This window comes from Nylanderia fulva, unplaced genomic scaffold, assembly GCF_048542155.1.
Source record: "Nylanderia fulva isolate GAGA-0341 unplaced genomic scaffold, ASM4854215v1 Scaffold2, whole genome shotgun sequence".
NCBI lineage: Eukaryota > Metazoa > Arthropoda > Insecta > Hymenoptera > Formicidae > Nylanderia > Nylanderia fulva.
Window position 1 is genome coordinate 7,572,501 of NW_028190263.1, and position 24,548 is coordinate 7,597,048.

Consider the following 24,548-nt stretch of genomic DNA (forward strand, 5'->3'; position numbering starts at 1 on the left):
TTTAAATAAAAAAAGCGATATCCGATATTAATGTCTATATCAATACCGATTATAGTCGGGGAATCTAGCGGTCGTGCATCGCGCACAGTGGCGAAACACATTCCAGGACCAAACGAGGCTCTCCGAGAGCGAGTCTCTAGCGCAACGGGAGAAGTAAATCTGGCACATCAAATGGTTGTGGAACGCGGTGAGAAGCTGTCGCAGCTCGAGGAACGAACCGCGCGCATGATGTCGGAGGCTGAAAACTTTTCGCAGAGCGCTCACGGATTGATGCTCAAGTGCAAAGACAAGAAATGGTACCAGCTATGAGGACGTAATTCGGTTCGAGCCCGGTGAAATGGCACACGTTTCTTTAATTATTATTTAGCGTTCACGTTTCTCGTCTATGAGTTTTGTCGTATTAAGAAACTAAAAATTAGACGCGTATTACGATCCTCACACACGCACACACGAGAAACATCTACACAAATGAAAGGGATAAGGGGATATATATTATATTATATGTACATCTCATATGCGATCACCTGTGCGACGCACACGGTACACACGCACATTCTATAACAAGAAAAAAATAAGCGCGAAAAAAAATATATTTCAAAACGAATAATTATAGCGGTGATTTCTCAAATATGTAATTATAGATCTTTGCGTATGGATGAATAAAAGAGGGACGTCGGCGAGATTATGGGAGTTACGGTTTTGTGATGAGTTTGCGCGGATGTTGTACGACACAACGTACACGTATAATTATACTTATATAAAATATAAAGTACTTATGCAAAAAGATGATTGAGAGAGTATATACGAGTCAATATAAGCAATTATGTAATAATTCGTCTTTTAACCGGTGGCACTCGTTAATTCATTCGGACGTCCTGTGAACGTTTTTTAATGGCGCCTTGCCTTGTTTGCTTCTCAGCAAAGAATTGCCAATAAGTATTTATGTGAATGCCACATTGTTGCAAAGTTTAAGCACTTCTGAATATGTAGAATCGAATGAATGCTAAGAATCGCATTAGTTTTTAAATCCTCTAAAAATAGTACATACATATATATTATATATGAGTTCTTAGATTAATATTATATATGTGTTATATAAGAAAGAGGATATATTGAAATAAAATATACACACACGGTTACTCATATGATATATTAACAATGCAACTAAAATTTGCAATGTAGTAAACATATTGTAGAAAAGAATTGTTTATTGACTAATAATTCTTATTCCGCGATGTAAATTTTATAATCGTGTACATTGTAAGCTGACTTGTATCTAAGTATTTATCAGTACGCGATCGTAGATCATTTCGTAAATATATATATATATATATATATATATATATATATATATATATATATATATATATATACATACACGTTAAGGAGTAAAATAAAATGTGACCAATGCGATTCTTACAAGTTCATCGAGTGTAAAAGGGAGATTTGTTAGACTCGATAGAAACGATTTTATGCATATACTTTTAAGAAAGTTATGAACGCAGGCAAGACGGCACAGCGACACCATTCCGAATGTATTGACAATAAATTTAGTTAATTTTTTGGTGAGAGAAAAGTATTGGATAAAAGTTGAATGCAATGAAATATATTTTATCCAGAATGGCGGGTTGCGCAGATTGCAATAGCTGCTGCACTCGCCACACTGATAAGAATGTATTAGTTGTTATCGATTGTAGTATCGCTAGTATGCTATGTATATATAAAGAGAGATAGATACTGTAGAACAGATTCTGCGTTATAAAGCTGTTTATATAACAATGTATTATGAGTTACGCTATTTCAATGCCGATGATAAATTCAACTGAATTTACATTACATTAAAGTGACGTGAAATCTACTATTGTAATTTTAACACTATATATATAGTTTAGATTAATTAAAGACAATATAAAATATATATATATATATTTGATCATATGTATCATATGTATATGTTTATATATATATTGTATATACACACATACATATACATATGTGATAAGTTCATTTGAATTTATCGGGGCTCTGAATCGTCGTACTGCTTCCATAGCAATAATTGTATAGTCGATGTTAATGGTACTAATCACTCGTATACTTAATATGCCCGCAGAAGATTAATTAGAATTGCATTTTTCGAATTGATTCGAGCTCATGATATAATTTCCCTTGGACAATATAATACACGTATAGAAAATCCGTTGTCCCATTACACTCTTTATCACGGGATGTCTTCACTATCGATTATTAGTACAAAAGAGCGCGAGCTCGTTCGTCGAGATGTACGAACTGTAGTTGAAATCCATATTGATGCTGAATTTGTAATACGTTTGTGAGAGTGCGCAGATTAGAGATGATATTGAATTATGATCCTGTTTTAGCTAAACTGCTAACTCTGACAGACGTTTCACTATCCTATGTCTAGAATTATTATTCCTCGGATACCCGACACTCAGTATGTAAGCAGTTCAATGGTAGATAAGATACATTCAAAATAAAATATAAAGTATCCTAAGCAGCGGAGATTTGTTAATGCCCGAATTACGAATGTCGGTACACAAATTAGGAAAGAAACCTGTACTTTCAGTGAAAAAAATCGTCTACTGCTATAATGATAGAATAGGTAGTTTAATGTGAGTTATAGTTACAGAGAAGATAGAAATTATATTATTATTTAAATGTTGCAGTAATATATTTGAAACATTTGTTGCACAAAGATTATATATTTATTGAGACAATTTCTCATTATTTATCAAAGAATTAGTCATATTTCTGATGATAGTATATCATCTATTTTATATAGGCCATAGTATGTAAAGAAAAAAACCTCGAGAATGATATGGAGATTGAAGATGTTCGACTGTAATTAATCGATTTGCTTGCTGCTTATATTTTTTTTATGTGCTATGGTCTCGAAATCCAGAAAACACTCTAAAGTAAATTTTTAACTCTTTCTAGCCTATATTTATTCCTATTATATCAAATTTTCTGCTGGAATGAAAGCAAATTTGTGTTTCATTGTTTCTTATTATATCTGATTAAATAATATATCATATAAGTAAATAGTGTACAACAAAATTGTAGAATTATAGAATGTACAGCTATATATAAATTATCAGGTAAATATATATAGCTCACCTACACAAACATACATATATAAATAAATAAATAAATAAATAAATAAATAAATATATACATATATATATATACATATATATATATATATATATATATATATATATATATACACATACACAGACGATATTAATTAATTTCGAACAAAATCTACGATGCTAAAGATTATCGATTGGGCTGGAGAGAGATAATCGGAATGTGTATACATTTTAAAGTCCCTTTAGATGTTCACAAATAGAAATATAACAGATATCTCTTTTACTACATATTTAATTAGTTTTTGTACACTAACGTATAATTTTTTTAGTCACTAATTAGATGAAAATGACAAGGCACGTATAAAAATGAGAGATTTTTTTCATACAGCTATTCCTCAAGGTCGATACTTTTTGTCAAACGAATCATGTTCCTTTTAAAGAGCTATAATATTACCTATATTCTTTAAAAAGGCTTCGAAAAATATGATCATATATGATTTTCGATTCATGTAAGTATTATGATGCGCTATTAAATTCAATATTATAAACGAAAAAAAGTATATACTTTTAAGTGCGACGAAATACCTAATACTCTCGATTTATACTACTATTAACAATCTAGTTAAATTTTTATTTTTCAACAGATATTAGATATTATCTTATAATTGTAAGAGTACTGCCTCGGCTACAGACTGTATCTTGGCTCCAATTTAATAAATGAGTTTTACTCGAAGTCGAAAAACATCACATCAAAGTATCTTTTTTTTTCTACACTATTTTAAACCGAAAATAGAACTTTGTATAATCGTTTTTTATTTTAAAGATGTACAGTCGTCAGACTTACCTTCTTCAAATAAAGATTGCTTTTTTGCTTCATATTTGTGTCGTATATGCACGGAGAAAATATTTTCTTAGAATTTATTCTGAAAATTATGATAATCGTGGGACAATATGGTATTGGAAGACTTTTATAAGAGTTTTTCTGATTAATATTTACCACAATAAAAAATATTAATATGTACAAAATAAATTTTACTATATATATAGTAAAGTTAATCAAACAATCTTATTGTGATAAATATTAATATTTCTTTTATAAATTCTAATACCATATTGTCCTACGATTACCATGATTTTCGGAATAAATTCTAAGAGAAAATTCTCTCTGTGTACGTATACTCCATTTTTTACATTAAATATATTTTAGCGCGTACACATTATAGAGAATCAATTTCTTTAGCATTCAAAAACAAGTCTAAAATAATAAATTAAATGAAGCTTCGCAAATTAAGCTTCAATATAATCAACAATAATTTTTATCAATGTCTCGTGTTTTTTTATTATTATTTTTAGCTTGAATGAGCAGATTGCGCCGGATAAGGAGCTTTTTCGCAGAATTTCCGCTAAGGAAAAATAACACGTAGGTCAAAGCTCTCGAAAACTTCGCCCTTTTTACTCGCTCTTTAACCGGAAGGAACGGTGATTGCTATCGACACCCCGGCTCGTAATTAAATTAATTTCTGCGTCTCTTCCTTCGCCGGTATAGGCATCGGCGTGGAATAATGCAACCCGTTGCGACGTGGCGCGACGCGACGAAGGTGCTCGACCGCACTCTCTCTCTCACACTTTTCCTCTTCCCCTCCCTCTCTCTCTCTCTCTCTCTCTCTCGCGGGCACACTTCTCATTTCCAATTTAAAAATAATGAGAATTTACTGCGAATAGGTGTGGCTGTCGCGCACAGATACCCATTGACTATACCAACGTCTCGGCCGCGCGCGAAGTGGAATGAATTGAAAAAAATTCAATTTAGCTCCGGCTATACCGCATATAGCCGGCGACCGGCCGCGATGCGACGCGATCCGCCGTGACGCGACGTGCGCCTCCTTTTTCGCCATAAACGGAACAATAGATCCAAATTTATTTATTTATCTCGGCTATTTATCCACCGCATTTAAAAAAAAAAAAAAATAAATAAATATCGACGATTATTTTACTTTTACTAGCGAAACAAATACCGGAGAATATTTTCTTTCTTATAAAAACGTTGCAGAAAAATGTCCACCCTCTCCACCCTGGTTAATTATATTTTAATCGACGTCTTTGAAGATCGAGGGCCGTTTTCGCGCGTTTCGAATAACAATACGTGTCGGCGACGTATACAAGTATGCGTCTATGTTGTCGGCAACGTCGTAGTAAATAGGAAACGAATAAAGATCCGGGAAAGAGTGAAAAGAGAGCCCGGCAGTCTGTCTCGGGCGCGCGCAATAAAATGTAAATTCGCGGCAATTCGCGCTTCGTCCTCCCCGTTCCGATATCGGAACCCGGACGCCTCTCTTTCTCTCTCTTTCCCTTTCTCACTTCTTCCTTGCTCGTCTCCCGGAGATCTCCGTGTAACGGTAAGTAAGTGGCGAGCGCTGCGTTCGGAGCCCACGGGCTCCGCCGTCATTTGCATGAGTAACGGTGGAGAACGCCCGGAACTAAGGGTGTAGCGAGACGAGTAATTTATAGTCAATAATTCTTGGCGAGGCAATTTTCGCATCGAGCGCGAACGTTTCCTCGGAACGACGACGACGACGACGAAGACAGCGGAGCCGGGAAGGCGAAATGGCGGGAAATGAGGCGGAATGTTAAATAGCCCGTCGTCTTTCACAGGTAGCCCCACAACTGGAATCATTCCCGAGAAGAAAAAAGCGATTCCTCGTTCCACCCTCGTGCATATGCCATGTTTTCACCTGTAATTTTAATTATTTGAGAATGTTTTATCATAGACAAATTTAAAAAAATTCTTTTTTTTTTTTTTTTAAGAAAATGACACTTATTCTTATACTTACTCTCTCCTGTTTTTTATTTATCGCACGACGCACCACTTACGTGCGGAAAGTTTAGCCCGATGTTGAGGGAAGCGAAGATTACCCGGGCAACATAAACCGATACCGACGACATAAAGGTGCACGGGCGATATTAGATATCAAACCTTCCGCCTTCGGGTATCCCATCGAGAGCTATCAGACTGATAGAATATGTTCGACGTCGACGTCGTCGTCGTCGTCGTCGCCGCTGACGTTCCATCCCCCGAATTTTATATCGGCTCGTATATGCGATCGCCATACATACACCGCTTTATTTAGAGTGGCTTTTATCGCGCCCGCGCGAGGCTAACTTATATATCTCGAAAATACACCTTACCTTATTCATATCCGCCACTCTCCTCTTCTAAAGCTATGTATTTTGCTTGCTTTTCTTCGTTTATGGCCGCATACATTTCGCCAGGGACACAGTATATTAGTTCCTCGCCATTGTCGTTGTTCCTCACACACACTCGCACACTACTACGATTTAATTCGAATGTGTATATATGCATTTGTACGCAAGGTAGGTGACATTTATCGCGATCCGACACTCGTCTGTCACTTTACGCGTCGTTCCCGAACATTTATCGCGCGCGCGATATACTCGAAATAATAAATAACGCGAAGAAACGCTCGTCCGGCACTCCCGATGTCCGTTTCGGTTTACCAAAAATATGAAATGATCAGGGGGACAAACTTGCGACGATAATTTTTCAACTAATTGTAAGTAGCAAATTCGCGGTTGGTACCCTTCGCGGCGTAAGTGAGTCATAGATACAGAAAAAAGTGTAGATAGCGTAAAACATAGATGAAGCAATAAACAAATGCATAGATGAGTGATAAGGAAGATGGACTATTCACATAAATAAAAATCTATAATATTATATAAAATAATAAAATAATACAAAGGAAAGAGAAAGGAAGCAAGAAATAGAGAAGGGAAAAAGAAAGAAAGAAGAAGAGAAGAGATTGAAAAAAATAAGAAATATATGTGCATTAGGATCACTGTGCACCATCGCGCGCCCTTCTTTTATTTTTCGGTATTAGTTGCAAAGCAAGTGACAGTTGAGCGAGGGCGCGCTTGGTGCATCTAATCGCGAGGGGTACCAATCGCAAATTAGTCAAGTACTCCGGGTGTTTATTGTTACGAAGTTGTCGACGTATATTTCAAATCGTCCGTTATCATACTCAACATCGGAGGAGAGTCGGAGACGACGCCGAGCGTTTCTTCGCGTCGATTTATCTGTTTCGAGGGCATCCTGCGTGCACAAGTGTTCGGAAAGGACGCACAAAATGAGACGAGTGCAAGATAATCGGCTCGATAATCGGACGATTGTAATCAGCCATATTCTTCCGTAAGTGAGGTAAGTGATCGTCCAGGACAAAGGAGCAGTAATGGCGACGGGATGGATATTAGCTTTCTTTTCGTTTACAGCGATCGAGTGCACATCTACCAGGAACACGATAATACAGTTCTTCATCGCCGTAATTATTGAGGTCTAACTCATCGAAATAGGTATGTATATATATTATGTGCCTTAGAAAGGGACCCTCTCAATAATTTAATGTGGTCTCCCGCTTTCTCTCTTTCCCTTTCTCTCTTTTTCTGGTCTCTTCTTCTTCTCCTCTCTCAACTTCGGTTTATTCGCGTTGATTTATCCGTTTCGAGTATATTCTGCGTGCGATAAGTGCTCGGAAACGTCGTGCAAAGTGACGAGCGAGTGCTGGATCTCGATAATCAGTCCATTCAATCGTAATCAGATATATTTTTCCGATATATAGGCGTAGGTGAGCATCCTGAATAAAGGAGCTGTAATGGCGGCGCGATAAATATAACATTTTTTGTTAAAGTGAGTAATATTGTGCGTACATTTAGCAGGAATACGATAATTTAGTTTTTCTTCTATTATATATACATATATATTGAGGTACCCCTTTCCCCCTCTCTTTCTCTTTCTGCACATTGAATATTAGAATTGATAATTAAATTTGATCAATGACAATTTAATTTTTCTCAATTAATAAGATGTATTTTTTAATTTTTTAGCACTGATTTGACGAAAGTGATAAATGATCTGTTTATTGATCATAACGTATACCAGAACTGCTTAAAGAAGATTTCTCTGAAGGTTCATTTGATGACGATTAAGGAAATTTTAATCAAGAGAAGGTACGTAAGTGGACAAGTGGAATATTTCTTATATATTAATCTTATATATAATATATATAATATAATATATACATTATAATATAACCAAATATTATATAATCATATAAAAAAAAATATATATATATATATAGTTAATAAAATATATTTATTAACTTAATATATATTCAGTGTATTTTATATATATATTGTTTAATATATATTACTAATTTATTATAATATATATATAATAATACATATATATAAAATATATAGAAATAATGTATATATATATATATATATATATATATATATATATATATATATTATATAATATATAAGTATTAGTATTATATAAGTTATTAATATATATGTACACAGAGATTTTTGTCTTAGAATTTATCCTGAAAATCATGGTAATCGTAGGACAATATGGTATTAGAAGAATTTTATGAGTTTTTTTTATTAATATTTGTACCACCATAAAAATATTAATTGTAGCACAATAAGATATAAAACATGTTCAATTAATTTTACTATGTATCAATATAGTAAAATTTATTATGTACATATTAATATTTTTCATTGTGGTAAATATTTAGTCTCATAGGAACTCATAAAATTCTTCCAATATTATATTGTCCCACGATTATCATGATTTTCAAGGTAAATTGTAAGAGAAAATTCTTCCTTTGTAAGAGAAAATGTATAATCTGAATATTAGATAGTATATCTAATATTAAGATTATATATGTGTGTTATAATACACATATTTGTTTTAAGAAAGAGAAAATTACGACGAGTCATTTTCATTATTTTACTTTTTTTAATAGATAAAAAGATTTGTGTTGTAATATATTATACGATAAGTCATTTTTATTATTTTATTTTCTTAAAGAAGTAAAAAGATTTGTGTTGTAATATATTAAATATATAGAAATAATATATATATATATATATATAAGTATTAATATTATATAAGTTAATATACATATATGTACACAAAGAGATTTTTTTAGAATTTATCCTGAAAATCATGGTAATCGTGGGACAATATGGTACTGGAAGAATTTTAAGAGTTTCTTTGCTTAATATTTACACCACAATATAAAAATATTAATATCTATCACAATAAGATGTAAAATATGTTTGATTAATTTTACTATGTATCACTACATAGTAAAATTTACTATGTACATTTTAATATTTTTATTGTGGTAAATATTTGATCAGAGAAACTTATAAAATTCTTCCAATATTATATTGTCCTACAATTACCATATGATTTTCAGGGTAAATTGTAAAAGAAAATTCCCTCTATCTATACTCTCAATATTAGATACACATATTTGTTTTAAGAAATAGAAAATTACGAGTCATTTTTGTTTTCCTTTTTTTAATAAGATATAAAAAGATGTAATGTATTGTCTCTCTTACTCTCTCTCTCTCTCTCTCTTTCTCTCATCTTTGCATTCAAGCGCCAATTTACTATTATTGGGAGTACTTCGCGCGATTAGGTGTACTAACTGTCTTTTTATTAATTTATTATTGTAAAGTTGTCGCACCATAAATTTCAAATTTTCAGTTACTCGTAATATGTTCAACAAACATCGTAAGTGTCGGGCGAGACGACGAGCGTTTATTCGCGTTGATTTATTCATTTCGAGTATATTGTGCGTTTGATAAATGTTCGGGAACATCGTGCAAAGTTACGAGCGCAAGTGCCGGATCGCGATAATCGACCTGTACAATCGTAATTAGCCATATTTTTTCGATATAAGCATAGGTGAACGTCCGACATAAAGGAGCTCTATAATGGTGGTGTGATGGATATTATAACATTTTTTTCGTTAAAGTAAGCGATTGCGCGTACGTTTACCAAGAACATGATAAAAATAATTTTTCTTACACACACACACACACACACATTTAATATTGATATATTCCCCCCCCCCCTTCTCTCTCTTTCTTTTTCTCTCTAAATATTGAATATTTTATTCAATAATTAATAATTAAATTTGATTAATGATATAATTTAAAATTTCTTAATTAATGAGATATTTTTTAATTTTTTAGCACTGAATTGACGAAGATGATGAATCTACCTATTGATCATAATATGCCAGAACCGCTTAAAGAAAGTTTCTCTGAAGATTTATTTGATGATGGTTCAAGAAGTCTTAATTAAGAGAATACGTAAGTGGACAAGTGGATATTTTTAATAATATTAATTATATATATATATATATATATATATATATATAATATATATACTATATACACATACAATATATATATATATATATATTAACTTATATATTAAACTTTAAATATATTATATATGTATATAATTTATGTAACTTAACAATTATATAACTTATATAATATTAGTTTTAATAATATTTTAGAAAATAAAAACAATAAAATTCGAAATTAATGTCTATATTGATATCGATTGCAGACGGGGAATTTAGCAGCTGTACATCGTGGATAGTGGCGAAACATTCCAGGATCAAACGAGGATCTCCGGAATTGAGTCTCTAGTGCAGCAACGGAAGAAGTAAATATGGCATATCAACTGGTTATGGAGCAGTCGGAGGAGTTATCGCAGCTCGAAGAACAATGTACATCGTGCGATAAATGTTTAGAAACAACGTATAAAGTGACAGGCAAGTGCCGGATCTCAATAATCGGCCCATACACTGAAGACGAAGTTCTTAACTTGACTATATCTTTCAACTAAATTACTATTTTGTTAATTGAACATATAGTATTTAAGTCAAATTTTGTTAAATTTAATATTATATTTAATTTAAATATTTATATACGTTCAATTAACAAAATAATATTTAGTTGAAAGATTTTCAAGTTAACAAATTTTTTTAAGTATACAAACGTAATAAGCTATATTTTTCCAATGTGTACCTAAACGTCCGACATAAAGACGCAGTAATGACAGCGGAATAATTAATATCGCAATGTAAAAAAATGACTGTCGGATATCGCGATTGAAAAAATAGACTTGCACACTAAAAAATCTTGCGACACGTCTAATTTTGAAAAATACAAAAGCATTCTTTCGGAGTACCGTACATATGATTTCTGTATCCGGCAGAAAGTTGTTGCCTCATATCTCGAATCTTTTGTTCCGACTACTAAAGTTGTCACATTGCATGAAGAGTGTCGTGCGGAATGATGAACGGTTTCTCCGCATTTGGCGTTGATATATATTTGTCCAGAGTATACAATGAATGCAATAAATGTTCGAAAATGTCGTGCACACTGACGGGGGAGTGTCGGAATATCACGGCATTCAACTTACGCGATCGTAATTAACTACATTTTATCAATTAACGTATATGCACAATTAAATGTTCGATCCAATTTGGCGTGAAAAATTGCCGCCGCATATTTCGAATTTTCCGCACGACAATCAAAGTCTGCCACGTATCGCGAATATTAAAATATTGAAAGTGCAAGAAAATAATTGTATCCAGCGTTAATTTATTAATCCTGAGTACACTGAAAAAAAATGTAGAGATTTAATATATTTAGAGATTTAATATATTATATTTAATTTATATTAAATATTTTTATATGTTTAATTAAGATAATATTTAGTTGAAAGGTTAACTTAACAAAAAAATTTTTTTTTAGGGTATATTATAAAGAGGATGTTCCGGAGTATCGTGCAAAATAACGGGTGAATATTGAATTGGAGAATGACTCGAATCGGGAGTGTCGAATCTATAGCGTTGGACGATCGTCTCGATTTACTCTTTTGGATTACGCGGTCGTGCAACTCGCGAATATTTAAAATCGTCGTCCATCGCTTCGCGCGTCAGTATCTGTCGCGAAATGCAATGTGTGTCATTCTCCAAACATGTGTTGTACAGTGATATCTGAAATATTTTTTAATATTATGTGTGATATATGTGTGACGCGAAATGCAATGTGTGTCATTCTCCAAACATTTGTTGTACAGTGATATCTGAAATATTTTTTAATATTATGTGTGATATATATGTGACGAATCGGGAGTGTCGAATTTAGCGCTGGACGATCGTCTCGATTTACTCCCTTGGATTACGCGGTCGTGCAACTCGCGAATATTTAAAATCGTCGTCCATCGCTTCGCGCGTAAGTATCTTTCGCGTAATGCAATGTGTGTCATTCTTCAAACATTTGTTGTACAGTGATATCTGAAATATTTTTTAATATTATGTGTGATATATGTGTGACGAATCGGGAGTGTCGAATTTAGCGCTGGACGATCGTCTCGATTTACTCCCTTGGATTACGCGGTCGGGCACCTCGCGAGTAAGTATATTTCAAATCGTCGTCCATCGCTTCGCGCGTAAGTATCTTTCGCGTAATGCAATGTGTGTCATTCTTCAAACATTTGTTGTACAGTGATATCTGAAATATTTTTTAATATTATGTGTGATATATGTGTGACGAATCGGGAGTGTCGAATTTAGCGCTGGACGATCGTCTCGATTTACTCCCTTGGATTACGCGGTCGGGCACCTCGCGAGTAAGTATATTTCAAATCGTCGTCCATCGCTTCGCGCGTCAGTATCTGTCGCGTAATGCAATGTGTGTCATTCTTCAAACATGTATTGTACAGTGATATCTGAAATATTTTTTAATATTCTGTGTGATATATGTGTGACGAATCGGGAGTGTCGAATTTAGCGCTGGACGATCGTCTCGATTTACTTCCTTGGATTACGCGGGTCGGGCACCTCGCGAGTAAGTATATTTCAAATCGTCGTCCATCGCTTCGCGCGTCAGTATCTGTCGCGAAATGCAATGTGTGTCATTCTCCAAACATGTGTTGTACAGTGATATCTGAAATATTTTTTAATATTATGTGTGATATATGTGTGACGAATCGGGAGTGTCGAATTTAGTGCTGGACGATCGTCTCGATTTACTCCCTTGGATTACGCGGTCGGGCATCTCGCGAGTATATTTCAAATTGTCGTCCATCGCTTCGCGCGTGAGTATTTGTCGCAAGATGTGTGTTATTCTTCAAACATGTGTTGTGCAGTGATAAATATCTGAAATATTTTTTAATATCATGTGTGATATATGTGTGACGAATCGGAAGTGCCAAATATAGCCGGATTAAAGCAATTGGATTACATGAATTACGGTAAAAATTCTATTATATCTATTCTAAACGTTTTAAATATCACCGTATTTATATAATGTGAGACGCAAATAATACTTGACATATAAGAAACACACGCAATATAAAAGTAAAATATTTGCGTATATGTTATGACGATATATAATTATTAGTAGGAATCCCTTTTCTTTAATACGTCAAATCGATAACATTAAGTGATCCCTATATCTATCCCGATATCTATCAATCTTGATTTCGGTTATTGCAATTACAACGAAATAACCGATGTTCGCGATTTACTAGAATGGTTAACAATACGTATAGTCGTAAATTTAATAAGAATTTAAACAGCTTTAATATATAGCAGTTCAAACTCATTCTGAATTCATTGCAGTCATTAACATTTTATACATGTTACACATGTTAGATGAAATATTTTATTAATAATCTAAAATATAATTTTATTTAATAATACTGCTATTATAATAAAAAAGTCTGTATTTTATATATAAATGCAGTAATCGATGAATTTTCGCGAAATTAAAAACCTTAATTAATTATGAAGTTTTGAATTGATCAATCGATCAATTGATTTAAACAAATATATTCTTATAAAAAATAAATACTTTCTCTTCTTCATATTTGTATGGTAAATGTTATTATTTTTATGTAACTAGTACATAATATATAGATCAGTTTTTCATACCCGAGCAGAGTTAAAGTAAAAAAATTTAATATAATAATAAATAAAAAGTGAAGGGAAACATAATTAGAAATAATTTGTAGATACCGGATATTCGAATAAATTAATATAGTAAGCGCCGAGGATTTTTTTCAGACTATAGGTTTAGTGAGTCTCACACACACAGACATATTTCGTTAGGCTATCGAATCAGGCGTGCTCTCTCGAAACAAAGGATGAAACCAACACGGATTAAACCTATTATTTTGCTGTTCATTATAACAATTACCTGTTGATGGGATGGGGTACGCCGGGAAACCGGCGAGAGAGTAATGATTGAAAATAACAGGAATCACATAAACGTGCAATCATGGCAGTGCCGAAGTACTCTAGAGGATAGTCGGAAATGATCACAGATTTCAGGGCAGTGTGATCATTCGGCTCGAAGACAAGCATTATGATAATGATCCTCATTATACGCGATCAGATTATATATTATAGAATTACTAGCCTGTTATGATAAATCATTAATCTTGTTGCGGAAAATTTTTCTTTAAGTGATTCTACGGCAGCGTACTTGCTCGATTTAAGTATAATATTAACAACATTTGTTTAAATTATTATTGTTTATATAAATCTCACTTTTCGAGAGAATTAAATAGTAATTATCAAGTAAGTGCAAGGAAATATAGTTTTATTATATGAGAGAAAAAATTATTTAAAGAAAAGTTGCAATACCCTTATTTTATATTAAAACGTACATATACGTTTCGATTATATATCACTAAACCTCACTAAACCTATAGTCTGAAAAATCCTCGGCGCTTACTACATTAATTTATTCGAATATCCGGTATCTACAAATTATTTCTAATTATGTTTCCCTTCACTTTTTATTTATTATTATATTAAATTTTTTTACTTTAACTCTGCTCGGGTATGAAAAACTGATCTATATATTATGTACTAGTTACGTAAAAATAATAACATTTACCATACAAATATGAAGAAGAGAAAGTATTTATTTTTTATAAGAATATATTTGAATATATACCCATTATTTTTATCGATATAATATATAAATTAATATATAACTCTTGTCTTTTACCTCGTCTTTCTTATCTTATGTTTGATTCTAATTTCAAAGGAGTATTGCGCGATATATTATTTCGATAAATAGTTATCGCCGCGATGTATTACATGAATTCTAATTGCGAGTGTTATTTAATCACGCAGTTAACAATTATTATAATTGTAATAATCATTTTCCCAAGCTTCTGATCGCGTTCGAATGCTTAACTGTAATAACAACAATATTCAAAGCAGCTCGACGACTCACATTTTCTCTCCAATTTCTCCTTATTTTTGATTCTTCAATCTTCCACTTTTCAATGTCACTTTGTAAACTGAAGGCCGGCCGCGTTGTAAACGAAGAGTGCTATACGTCTTTTAATTCGCGCGTTATCATCGCAAAGTATTTAACGTCAGGTATTTAAACATTCTATTCTCTGATTTTCATATTGAATTATTAATGAACGTTTCACAACATATATTACGACTTTTCGTTACTTGAATTACTACATCAAAAAATGATATTAATATAATAAAGACACGACATTTCCAAGTGCGAATAAAAATGTGCGAATAATCAATGTCGAAGATCAATGTCGATTTCGAAACGAAAAATTTAAAAAGTGTTAAATTTTAAGATATTTAAAATTCACATCCGCAGTCCTGTTTGCAATCGATTCTTATTGTTTAGAACATTCCCAATCGAAAAATATAATTGTGGAAACAGCGGAAATCGAAAATCTTAAAATTTGAAAAAATTCATCTTTTACAGTTTTGTTTAAACTGCTGTATTTTTTAAAGTGTGCAACTACAAGCGAAACGAAATTCACTTCACACATCTATAAACGATTCCTAATAAGACTGCTGATTTGGATTTGCGTTATTTTCAATTTTGGGAAAAACTTGAACTTTCGATTTTTTTACTGACGACGCGAGCGATCGACGTACTATCATTTTCGGTATTAAAAAAATTAATTTCTTATAGTCAGCTGTCAGATTAACATTATTATATATTAAAGACACATTTTCAAATGCGTTCAAAGTCTTTCAGCGAAGATAGATCGATTTCGATGTTGAAGCGAAAATTTTTAAAAGTGACAAGCTTTAAGATATGTCAAATATACATGCTCAGTCGTGTTTAGAATCGTTTCTTGTGGTTCGGGACATTCGCCTACGAATGTTACATCGATGTACAAAGCAGAATTAAAAAATCTTGAAATTTGAAAAAATTCATCTCTGACAGTTTTGTTTAAACTACTGTATTTTTTAAAGTGTGCGACTACAAGCGAAACGAAATTCACTTCACACATCTATAAACGATTCCTAATAAGACTGCTGATTTGGATTTGCGTTATTTTCAATTTGGGGAAAAACTTGAACTTTCGATTTTTCTACTGACGACGCGAGCGATCGACGTACTATCATTTTCGGTATTAAAAAAATTAATTTCTTATAGTCAGCTGTCAGATTAACATTAATATATATTAAAGACACATTTTCAAGTGCGTTCAAAGTCTTTAAGCGAAGATAGATCGATTTCGATGTTGAAGCGAAAAATTTTAAAAGTGACAAGCTTTAAGATATGTCAAATATACATGCTCAGTCGTGTTTAGAATCGTTTCTTGTGGTTCGGGACATTCGCTTACGAATGTTACATCGATGTACAAAGCAGAATTAAAAAATCTTGAAATTTGAAAAAATTCATTTTTGACAGTTTTGTTTAAACTGCTGTATTTTTTAAAGTGTGCAACTACAAGCGAAACGAAATTCACTTCACACATCTATAAACGATTCCTAATAAGACTGCTGATTTGGATTTGCGTTATTTTCAATTTTGGGAAAAACTTGAACTTTTGATTTTGCCACTGACGACGCGAGCGATCGACGTACTCTCATTTTTGGTATTAAAAAAATTAATTCCTCATAGTCAGCTGTCAGATTAATATTAATATATATTAAAGACACATTTTCAAGTGCGTTCAAAGTCTTTAAGCGAAGATAGATCGATTTCGATGTTGAAGCGAAAAATTTTAAAAGTGACAAGCTTTAAGATATGTCAAATATACATGCTCAGTCGTGTTTAGAATCGTTTCTTGTGGTTCGGGACATTCGCCTACGAATGTTACATCGATGTACAAAGCAGAATTAAAAAATCTTGAAATTTGAAAAAATTCATCTCTGACAGTTTTGTTTAAACTACTGTATTTTTTAAAGTGTGCGACTACAAGCGAAACGAAATTCACTTCACACATCTATAAACGATTCCTAATAAGACTGCTGATTTGGATTTGCGTTATTTTCAATTTTGGGAAAAACTTGAACTTTCGATTTTTCTACTGATGACGCGAGCGATCGACGTACTATCATTTTCGGTATTAAAAAAATTAATTTCTTATAGTCAGCTGTCAGATTAACATTAATATATATTAAAGACACATTTTCAAGTGCGTTCAAAGTCTTTAAGCGAAGATAGATCGATTTCGATGTTGAAGCGAAAAATTTTAAAAGTGACAAGCTTTAAGATATGTCAAATATACATGCTCAGTCGTGTTTAGAATCGTTTCTTGTGGTTCGGGACATTCGCCTACGAATGTTACATCGATGTACAAAGCAGAATTAAAAAATCTTAAAATTTGAAAAAATTCATCTTTGACAGTTTTGTTTAAACTACTGTATTTTTTAAAGTGTGCGACTACAAGCGAAACGAAATTCACTTCACACATCTATAAACGATTCCTAATAAGACTGCTGATTTGGATTTGCGTTATTTTCAATTTTGGGAAAAACTTGAACTTTCGATTTTTTTACTGACGACGCGAGCGATCGACGTACTATCATTTTCGGTATTAAAAAAATTAATTTCTTATAGTCAGCTGTCAGATTAACATTAATATATATTAAAGACACATTTTCAAGTGCGTTCAAAGTCTTTAAGCGAAGATAGATCGATTTCGATGTTGAAGCGAAAAATTTTAAAAGTGACAAGCTTTAAGATATGTCAAATATACATGCTCAGTCGTGTTTAGAATCGTTTCTTGTGGTTCGGGACATTCGCCTACGAATGTTACATCGATGTACAAAGCAGAATTAAAAAATCTTAAAATTTGAAAAAATTCATCTTTTACAGTTTTGTTTAAACTGCTGTATTTTTTAAAGTGTGCAACTACAAGCGAAACGAAATTCACTTCACACATCTATAAACGATTTCTAATAAGACTGCGGATTTGGATTTGCGTTATTTTCAATTTTGGGAAAAACTTGAACTTCCGATTTTTTTACTGACGACGCGAGCGATCGACGTACTATCATTTTCGGTATTAAAAAATCTAATTCTCTATAGTCAGCTGTTAGATTAACATTAATATATATTAAAGACATCTTTTTAAGTGCGTTCAAAGTTTTTAAGCGAAGATAGATCGATTTCGATGTTGAAGCGAAATATTTTAAAAGTGACAAGCTTTTTAGATATGTCAAATATACATGCTTATTCGTGTTTAGAATCGTTTTTTGTGGTTCGGGACATTCGCTTAGGAATGTTACATCGATGTACAAAGCAGAATTCGAAAATTTTGAAATTTGAAGAAAGTCAACTTTGACAGTTTTTTTTTAATTATTTTATTTTTTAAAGAGTACAACTACAAGCGAAATGAAAATCACTTTTTACAATTAGAAACGATATTAAATAATACTGCGTATTCGGATTTGGTTTATTTTAAAGTTGGGTCACAATTTTAAATTTCGATTTTTATTATGACGAGGCTTGCGATCGAAATGCTGTCGTTTTTCGGTTAAAAAAATTTTTTTTTAAACTCAGGTACCACATTTACATTAATATATTAAAGACACGATATTTTCAAGTTCGAATAAAAATCTTTAAGCGAAGATAGATCAATGTCAATTTCGAAACGAAAACTTTAAAATGTTTCAAACTATAAAATATTTAAAATTCACATGCGCAGTCGTGTTTAGAATCGATTCTTATTGTTTAGAACATTTTTTCAATTGAAAAATATTTTTATGGAAAAAGCAGATTTTGAAAATATTGAAATTTGAAAAGAATCAACTTTGACAGTTTTCTTTAAATTACTGTATTTTCTAAAGCGTACAACTGCAAGCGAAACGAACATCACTTCCCACAATTAGAAACGATATTAAATAATGCTGCGTATTTGGATTTGTTTTATTTTAAAGTTGGGTCACAATTTAAAATTTCGATTTTTACATTGAAGAGACTTGCGATTGAAATGCTGTCATTTTCTGAATTAAAAAATTTATTTTTTACATTTAGGTGTTATAGTCACATTATAGAAAATACGAAAATGATAGAGTTGAAGTTACACGTACATAAATCAGTGAGAATTTCAACACGTGATGCGATATTGAAAAGTACGATTAATTTTATGAGAGGACTGGAATTATTATCGAAAATTTTAAAATCTGTCGCATTATTACTATTTCTTATAAGTTTATTTTTGATTATAAGCATATTTAAGAAATAATTGTCGCTTGTAAGGATTGTAAGATAACAGAAATATTCTTATTTTCTATTGTTTTGGTTTTTGTTTAATATTTATCAATCGCACGAACTTTGTACCTGTTTGTTCCGATAAATTATTGTATATTTGCGAGTCATTAATGGCGAGAATTAATTAATTATTCATGTGAATGGTCGTCAGTTGTAATAATCGCAGGGAATAATAACGCATTTATTTTCCCGATTATTCTTTTCGTAATCGCGTTTCTTTGGAGCAGTAATGCTATGACAGACAGCGACAATAAAGCGACTGCATGCAGCATACATTATACATCAGAAAATGCATGTTTTAATTCTTTCTTGTTTACACGTTCTTACCTTGTTGTCATTCGCGTGATGAGTCTCGAGCAAGCACGTAAACCACTTTGCACATATCATTACGTTATCTATCGAAATATGATCGCGACAAGTAAGAGATGCCAAGCGCGATCGTTTTCAATTATAATAATTATAACGATTATCTGTCTGCGATCGATTAACTCCTCACAGAAAAAAAGGAATCCTTGATTTAAGTATATTTTTATTCTTGAACGTTATTTGATTGATAAGCCTTTAATGCTCTTTGTAATTACAAATTTTTATTTGCCCTAATAATAAATAAGTTTGTGTAAAGTATATTTTATCCTTAAGATATATTCTTGTTTTAAAAATCACATATGTGTGTGTGGTAAAAACAAACTTAGTCACATTTGAACTAAAAATTATTATATATATTTTAAAGTATCACTTACATCTGATGCTCACTTGTCATTTGTCCTTGCAATATTTATAAGTAAATTTCAGCTTCAACCAAGAATATTTGCACTTTGTTTTAAGGATAAATTATCCTTTATCCAAAATTATTTATATTTGGCGCCATTATAAGGATAAAATATACTTGAATCAAAGTATTTGCATTCTTTTAAGGATACTGTTTTTTCTGTGCTGCGATACTCGACATGTAATAATTTCGTGACGATGTCTATTTATCGAAGAAATAATTATATATTTCTTTAAAGCTTGGATGAATTATAAATTGCACGTCATATGTACACATTTTAAATTTTTTACTAATTTAAATATAATTTATGATTATTGTCTTTATGAGAGTAATTATCAGATTGAATAATTCAAGTATATATAGGGATGCCGTAAGATATATCGCGATGGTTTTTTAATAATTTATTTTTACGGGAATTGGAAATGTATCAGGTGTGTAGTATTGAATTTTTATTATCTATTTTCGGATGATATCTCATGTCTTAATTTAACTCTTGTAATTATGCGATATTAGAGTGAAGTTGTGATGTCTTTAACAAAACGTTGTGAGTTTAAAACACATTTGATAGTCGAACACTGTTGCGACGTATTTATATAATTAATAAGTATGTGTACTTATATATTTATTATAATTTCGTGATTTATCAATAATTTATTAACTATATGTATTATAAATTCAACATTTATACATTGTTGTAATTTGTGAAAACGTATATTTCGCAAGATTTATTCGATCGATCGTGTAAACTCAATTCAATATTTTCGAATTTTATATTATCTTTTTACTTTTAAAATTAAAATTACATATTTATTCCAGCGATATAGTATTTATTTTATATTATATTATTGTATTATATTAAATCATATTATATTATTAATATAAATATACATATATAAATAATTTTAGATTTTATTTTGAATTATTTAAGATAATTTGATAAAATATTTACAATTAATACTTTAAAATATTATTTAGAATATTAATTTAAATTAATGTTAATTATAATATAAATTTATATTAATATATGAGTTTATATTAATTTTATATATAATTATTTAAAATTTTTAGTTTATATTATTTATAAAAGAGAGGTTATAGATTTTTTGAAATATTGTATATATTCCATAAAATATATTTTTTTATATATCTATTTAAAGTACAAATAATATATTCAATTAAAAGCAATAACTATTTTTTTTAATTTTAATTTTTGGACACAGTTATACATATAATTTGGATATATTTATATTTTACAAACCAAAATAAATAGATTATAACTCTGCCGTTGCACAACGTATCGGTAAGATATTCTCTATTATTGTAGATGATATAGATAAGAAAGATCTACGAAAATTATATTTACCGTACTCTAAAAAATATGTTTTAAAAAATCTCTAAAAAATATATCTGAGTCGATTAGAGAGGAGGTCATAAAGGAAACGCAGGGACGAACGTCATAAGAATTTTTTAACTATATACGCAGACACACATACACGAGCGAGAATATTACATTACATATATGCTTTTTTTATGTATATCCACAACCGTATATTTAATTGGCAATAACTCAAGCATTATTAATCGATAAGATTTCATTCGAATCGAAGGGCGTGTTAACAATATCCGTTAGAAAATGGCAGGGTACCGCGGTGACGATCCAAGATTGAATGGAAATAGCATAGTGCGCGCGACAAACAAAGAAATCAAAGGACAGTTAGTTTCCCGTAGAGATCCTGTATGCTATCGGTTTTACTCTTGGTTGATCGCCGTTGCAGTGGGCCAATCCTCACTCTCGAGTCCCGAAGCTTTCCGCGATCGTTATGGGTATTTGTACAACACAATTTATCTCACCCTGGGGCCACGAGCCACAATAGCGGTCGCGCGACGGCCCCGTCAAACTCGACTCGAAGGAAATACCCGCCGTAACAATCGATTATCGGCGAGTGAAAGGAAAGAGAAATCATCGGGGTCGAGAGATTCGGCACGCATGCATACACCGTGCTCCGGTAAAGAGACTTGAAGCTTGGACGCACGCTGCGTCATCGGGATTAAATAGACAATTAAATCGCAGTATATAGGAAACTTCGATATATGTACATTTAGACTCTATCAGGAATATTGACAAATCAAATCTTCTTAATATTTTTAACATCGGAATATCGCGTATTCAATGAAATTGCTTATTATACAATTATGAAATATAATAATATAGCATACATATTTTATTTAATGTATTATATAAAATTCTCCGCAATTGATTCGCGCCTCGATTTCTTTATTCGATATTCTTTATTGACTGAAGATTCGCAATTAATCAGTCCCGATTTTCCATTAATTTCAACATTGGAACATTGAGTGAAATAAATTCGCCTGCGCAGTATTTTTCAGAATCATTTGTAGTTGTTTCTAGTAACAATAATTTTGTTTTATTAATTAAAAAGAAAAAAAAATTAATAAATGACCAACATCCCACTTCGAGATATTTCAAATTCGCTTGTAAAAAGTAGTCAAAACTGATTTTTGTTGATCTTAAAGATTTTTCAAATCTGCTTTGTCCATCAATATAAATTTTGATTGCGATTGCTACAAATTACAAACGACTCTAAATCACCTGGAAAAAGCAGATTTGAAAAATTTTTTAAATTGACAAATTTCTACTGATCATTTTTTAAACACTTGCAATTAATAAACCGCACGATTACAAATGAAATTAAAATTACTACAAACAACAAGTGATTCTAAAAGAGACTGCGCAATCAAATTTGAGATATCTTAATGTTGGGTGCTGGTCATTATTTTAATTAAATTTATTTTTTAATTGATTAGAAACGAAATACTATTCGTAATCAAAAAATTAATTTTTTAAAGTCAGATTCACGTATAGGTAATGCGCGACATTTTTAAGTTTGAATAGGTCTTTAAGCGGAGATAGATCGATGTCGATTTTACAATTAAAGCGAAAAATGACGAGCACCCAAATTTAAGATATTTCACATCCGCATGCGCAATTTCTTTTAGAATTGTTTGTAGATGTTTATGTTGTGATTTTTGTTTTGTTTGGAGTTGCACTGTTTAGAATTTGCAATTGTTTAAAAAAAATGGTCAATATTGAAACTTGTCAATCTTAAAGGTTTTTCATATCTGCTTTTTCGAAGTGATTCAAACTCGTTTCTAGTTATATGTAGCAATCGCAATCGAAATAAATTTCATCAATATAAATATTGATGGAAAAAGCATATTTGAAAAATCTTTAATTCGACAAAATCAGTTTTGACTACTTTTTTAAACACTTGCAATTAATAAACCGTGCAACTACAAACGAAACGAAAATCATTAAAAACATCTATAAACAATTTTAAAAAAGACTGTGCAAGAGGATTTGAGATATTTTAAAGTCGGGCACCTGTCACTTTTTAATTAATTTTTTAATTGATTACAAACAAAATTTATTACAATCAGCTGAAAACAAAATACTATTATTTTCGATATTAAATAATTAATTTTTAAAGTCAAGAGCCACATTCGGGTAGCTGAATTTGCAATATTCCTAAGTTCGAGTAAGTCTTTAAGCGTAGATAGATCAAGATCAATCTTAAAAATATGACCAATACCCCACTTTAAATTATCTACTATAACATTATAAAATATATGTTTTAAGTGTATTATTGTATAAAATTCTCTGCATTGACTCGTCTCGATGATTTCTTTATTGATTGAAGATTTTTGAACATTGAGTGAAATTATAGCTACTATAAAAGTATGATGTATATTTATTTATTAAGTACGGTACATAGCATTCTTTGCATTGACTCGCGTCTTGAAGATTTCTTCATCCGGTGACTGAAGATTTACAATTAATCCCGATTTTCCAATTCTGAAAGCGCTTTCAATATCTTCCCTGTCGGTTGTCCCACGTCCGCTTTCATGTTTACACGTATCCCGAAGGCCATAAATAAGCCCGTACGGCACCGCCGTCCGACACAGTCTCTCGCTCGTGCACGGGAAAACTTGACTAATTGCGAGAAACCACCCTGACGTCGTTGCTCGTTTCTTTCCGTCGAGATAGTCTCTTCGTGCCGCTTCGTCCCCGCCTTTTACGGTCTTGTAATATACAGTTGGAGAGCACAACGCGCGGTTTTTCGTCGGCCGTTCATCATTCCGAGACTAATCTCTTCTACTTGGTCTGCGCTGACGCATCGTTTGTCTTGCCCTTAACGTAGCTAGGTAGTCGGCCGGGTTTGTCTGTCCTCCGTCCGATC

The 24,548-nt window shown here is 31.8% G+C and overlaps 1 protein-coding gene and 1 long non-coding RNA gene across 8 annotated transcripts in view; both read left to right on the forward strand.

Moving 5' to 3' along the window:
- The window catches only part of Tomosyn (syntaxin-binding protein tomosyn), a 37,637-nt gene extending 33,783 nt beyond the window's left edge, over nucleotides 1-3,854 (forward strand). For all 7 annotated transcript variants that reach the window (XM_029318490.2, XM_029318484.2, XM_029318486.2 and 4 more), the window contains one exon: nucleotides 56-3,854. In XM_029318490.2, the coding sequence (XP_029174323.2) occupies nucleotides 56-309 (254 nt within the window). In that variant the 3' untranslated portion in view covers nucleotides 310-3,854. The remainder of the gene's footprint in view (nucleotides 1-55) is intronic.
- Nucleotides 3,855-8,017: 4,163 nt separating this feature from the next.
- On the forward strand, nucleotides 8,018-10,797 carry LOC146723434 (uncharacterized). The gene is made up of 3 exons (XR_014924558.1): nucleotides 8,018-8,129; nucleotides 10,182-10,301; nucleotides 10,567-10,797. It is a non-coding gene; the product is annotated as an uncharacterized LOC146723434 (long non-coding RNA).
- Nucleotides 10,798-24,548: the final 13,751 nt, after the last annotated feature.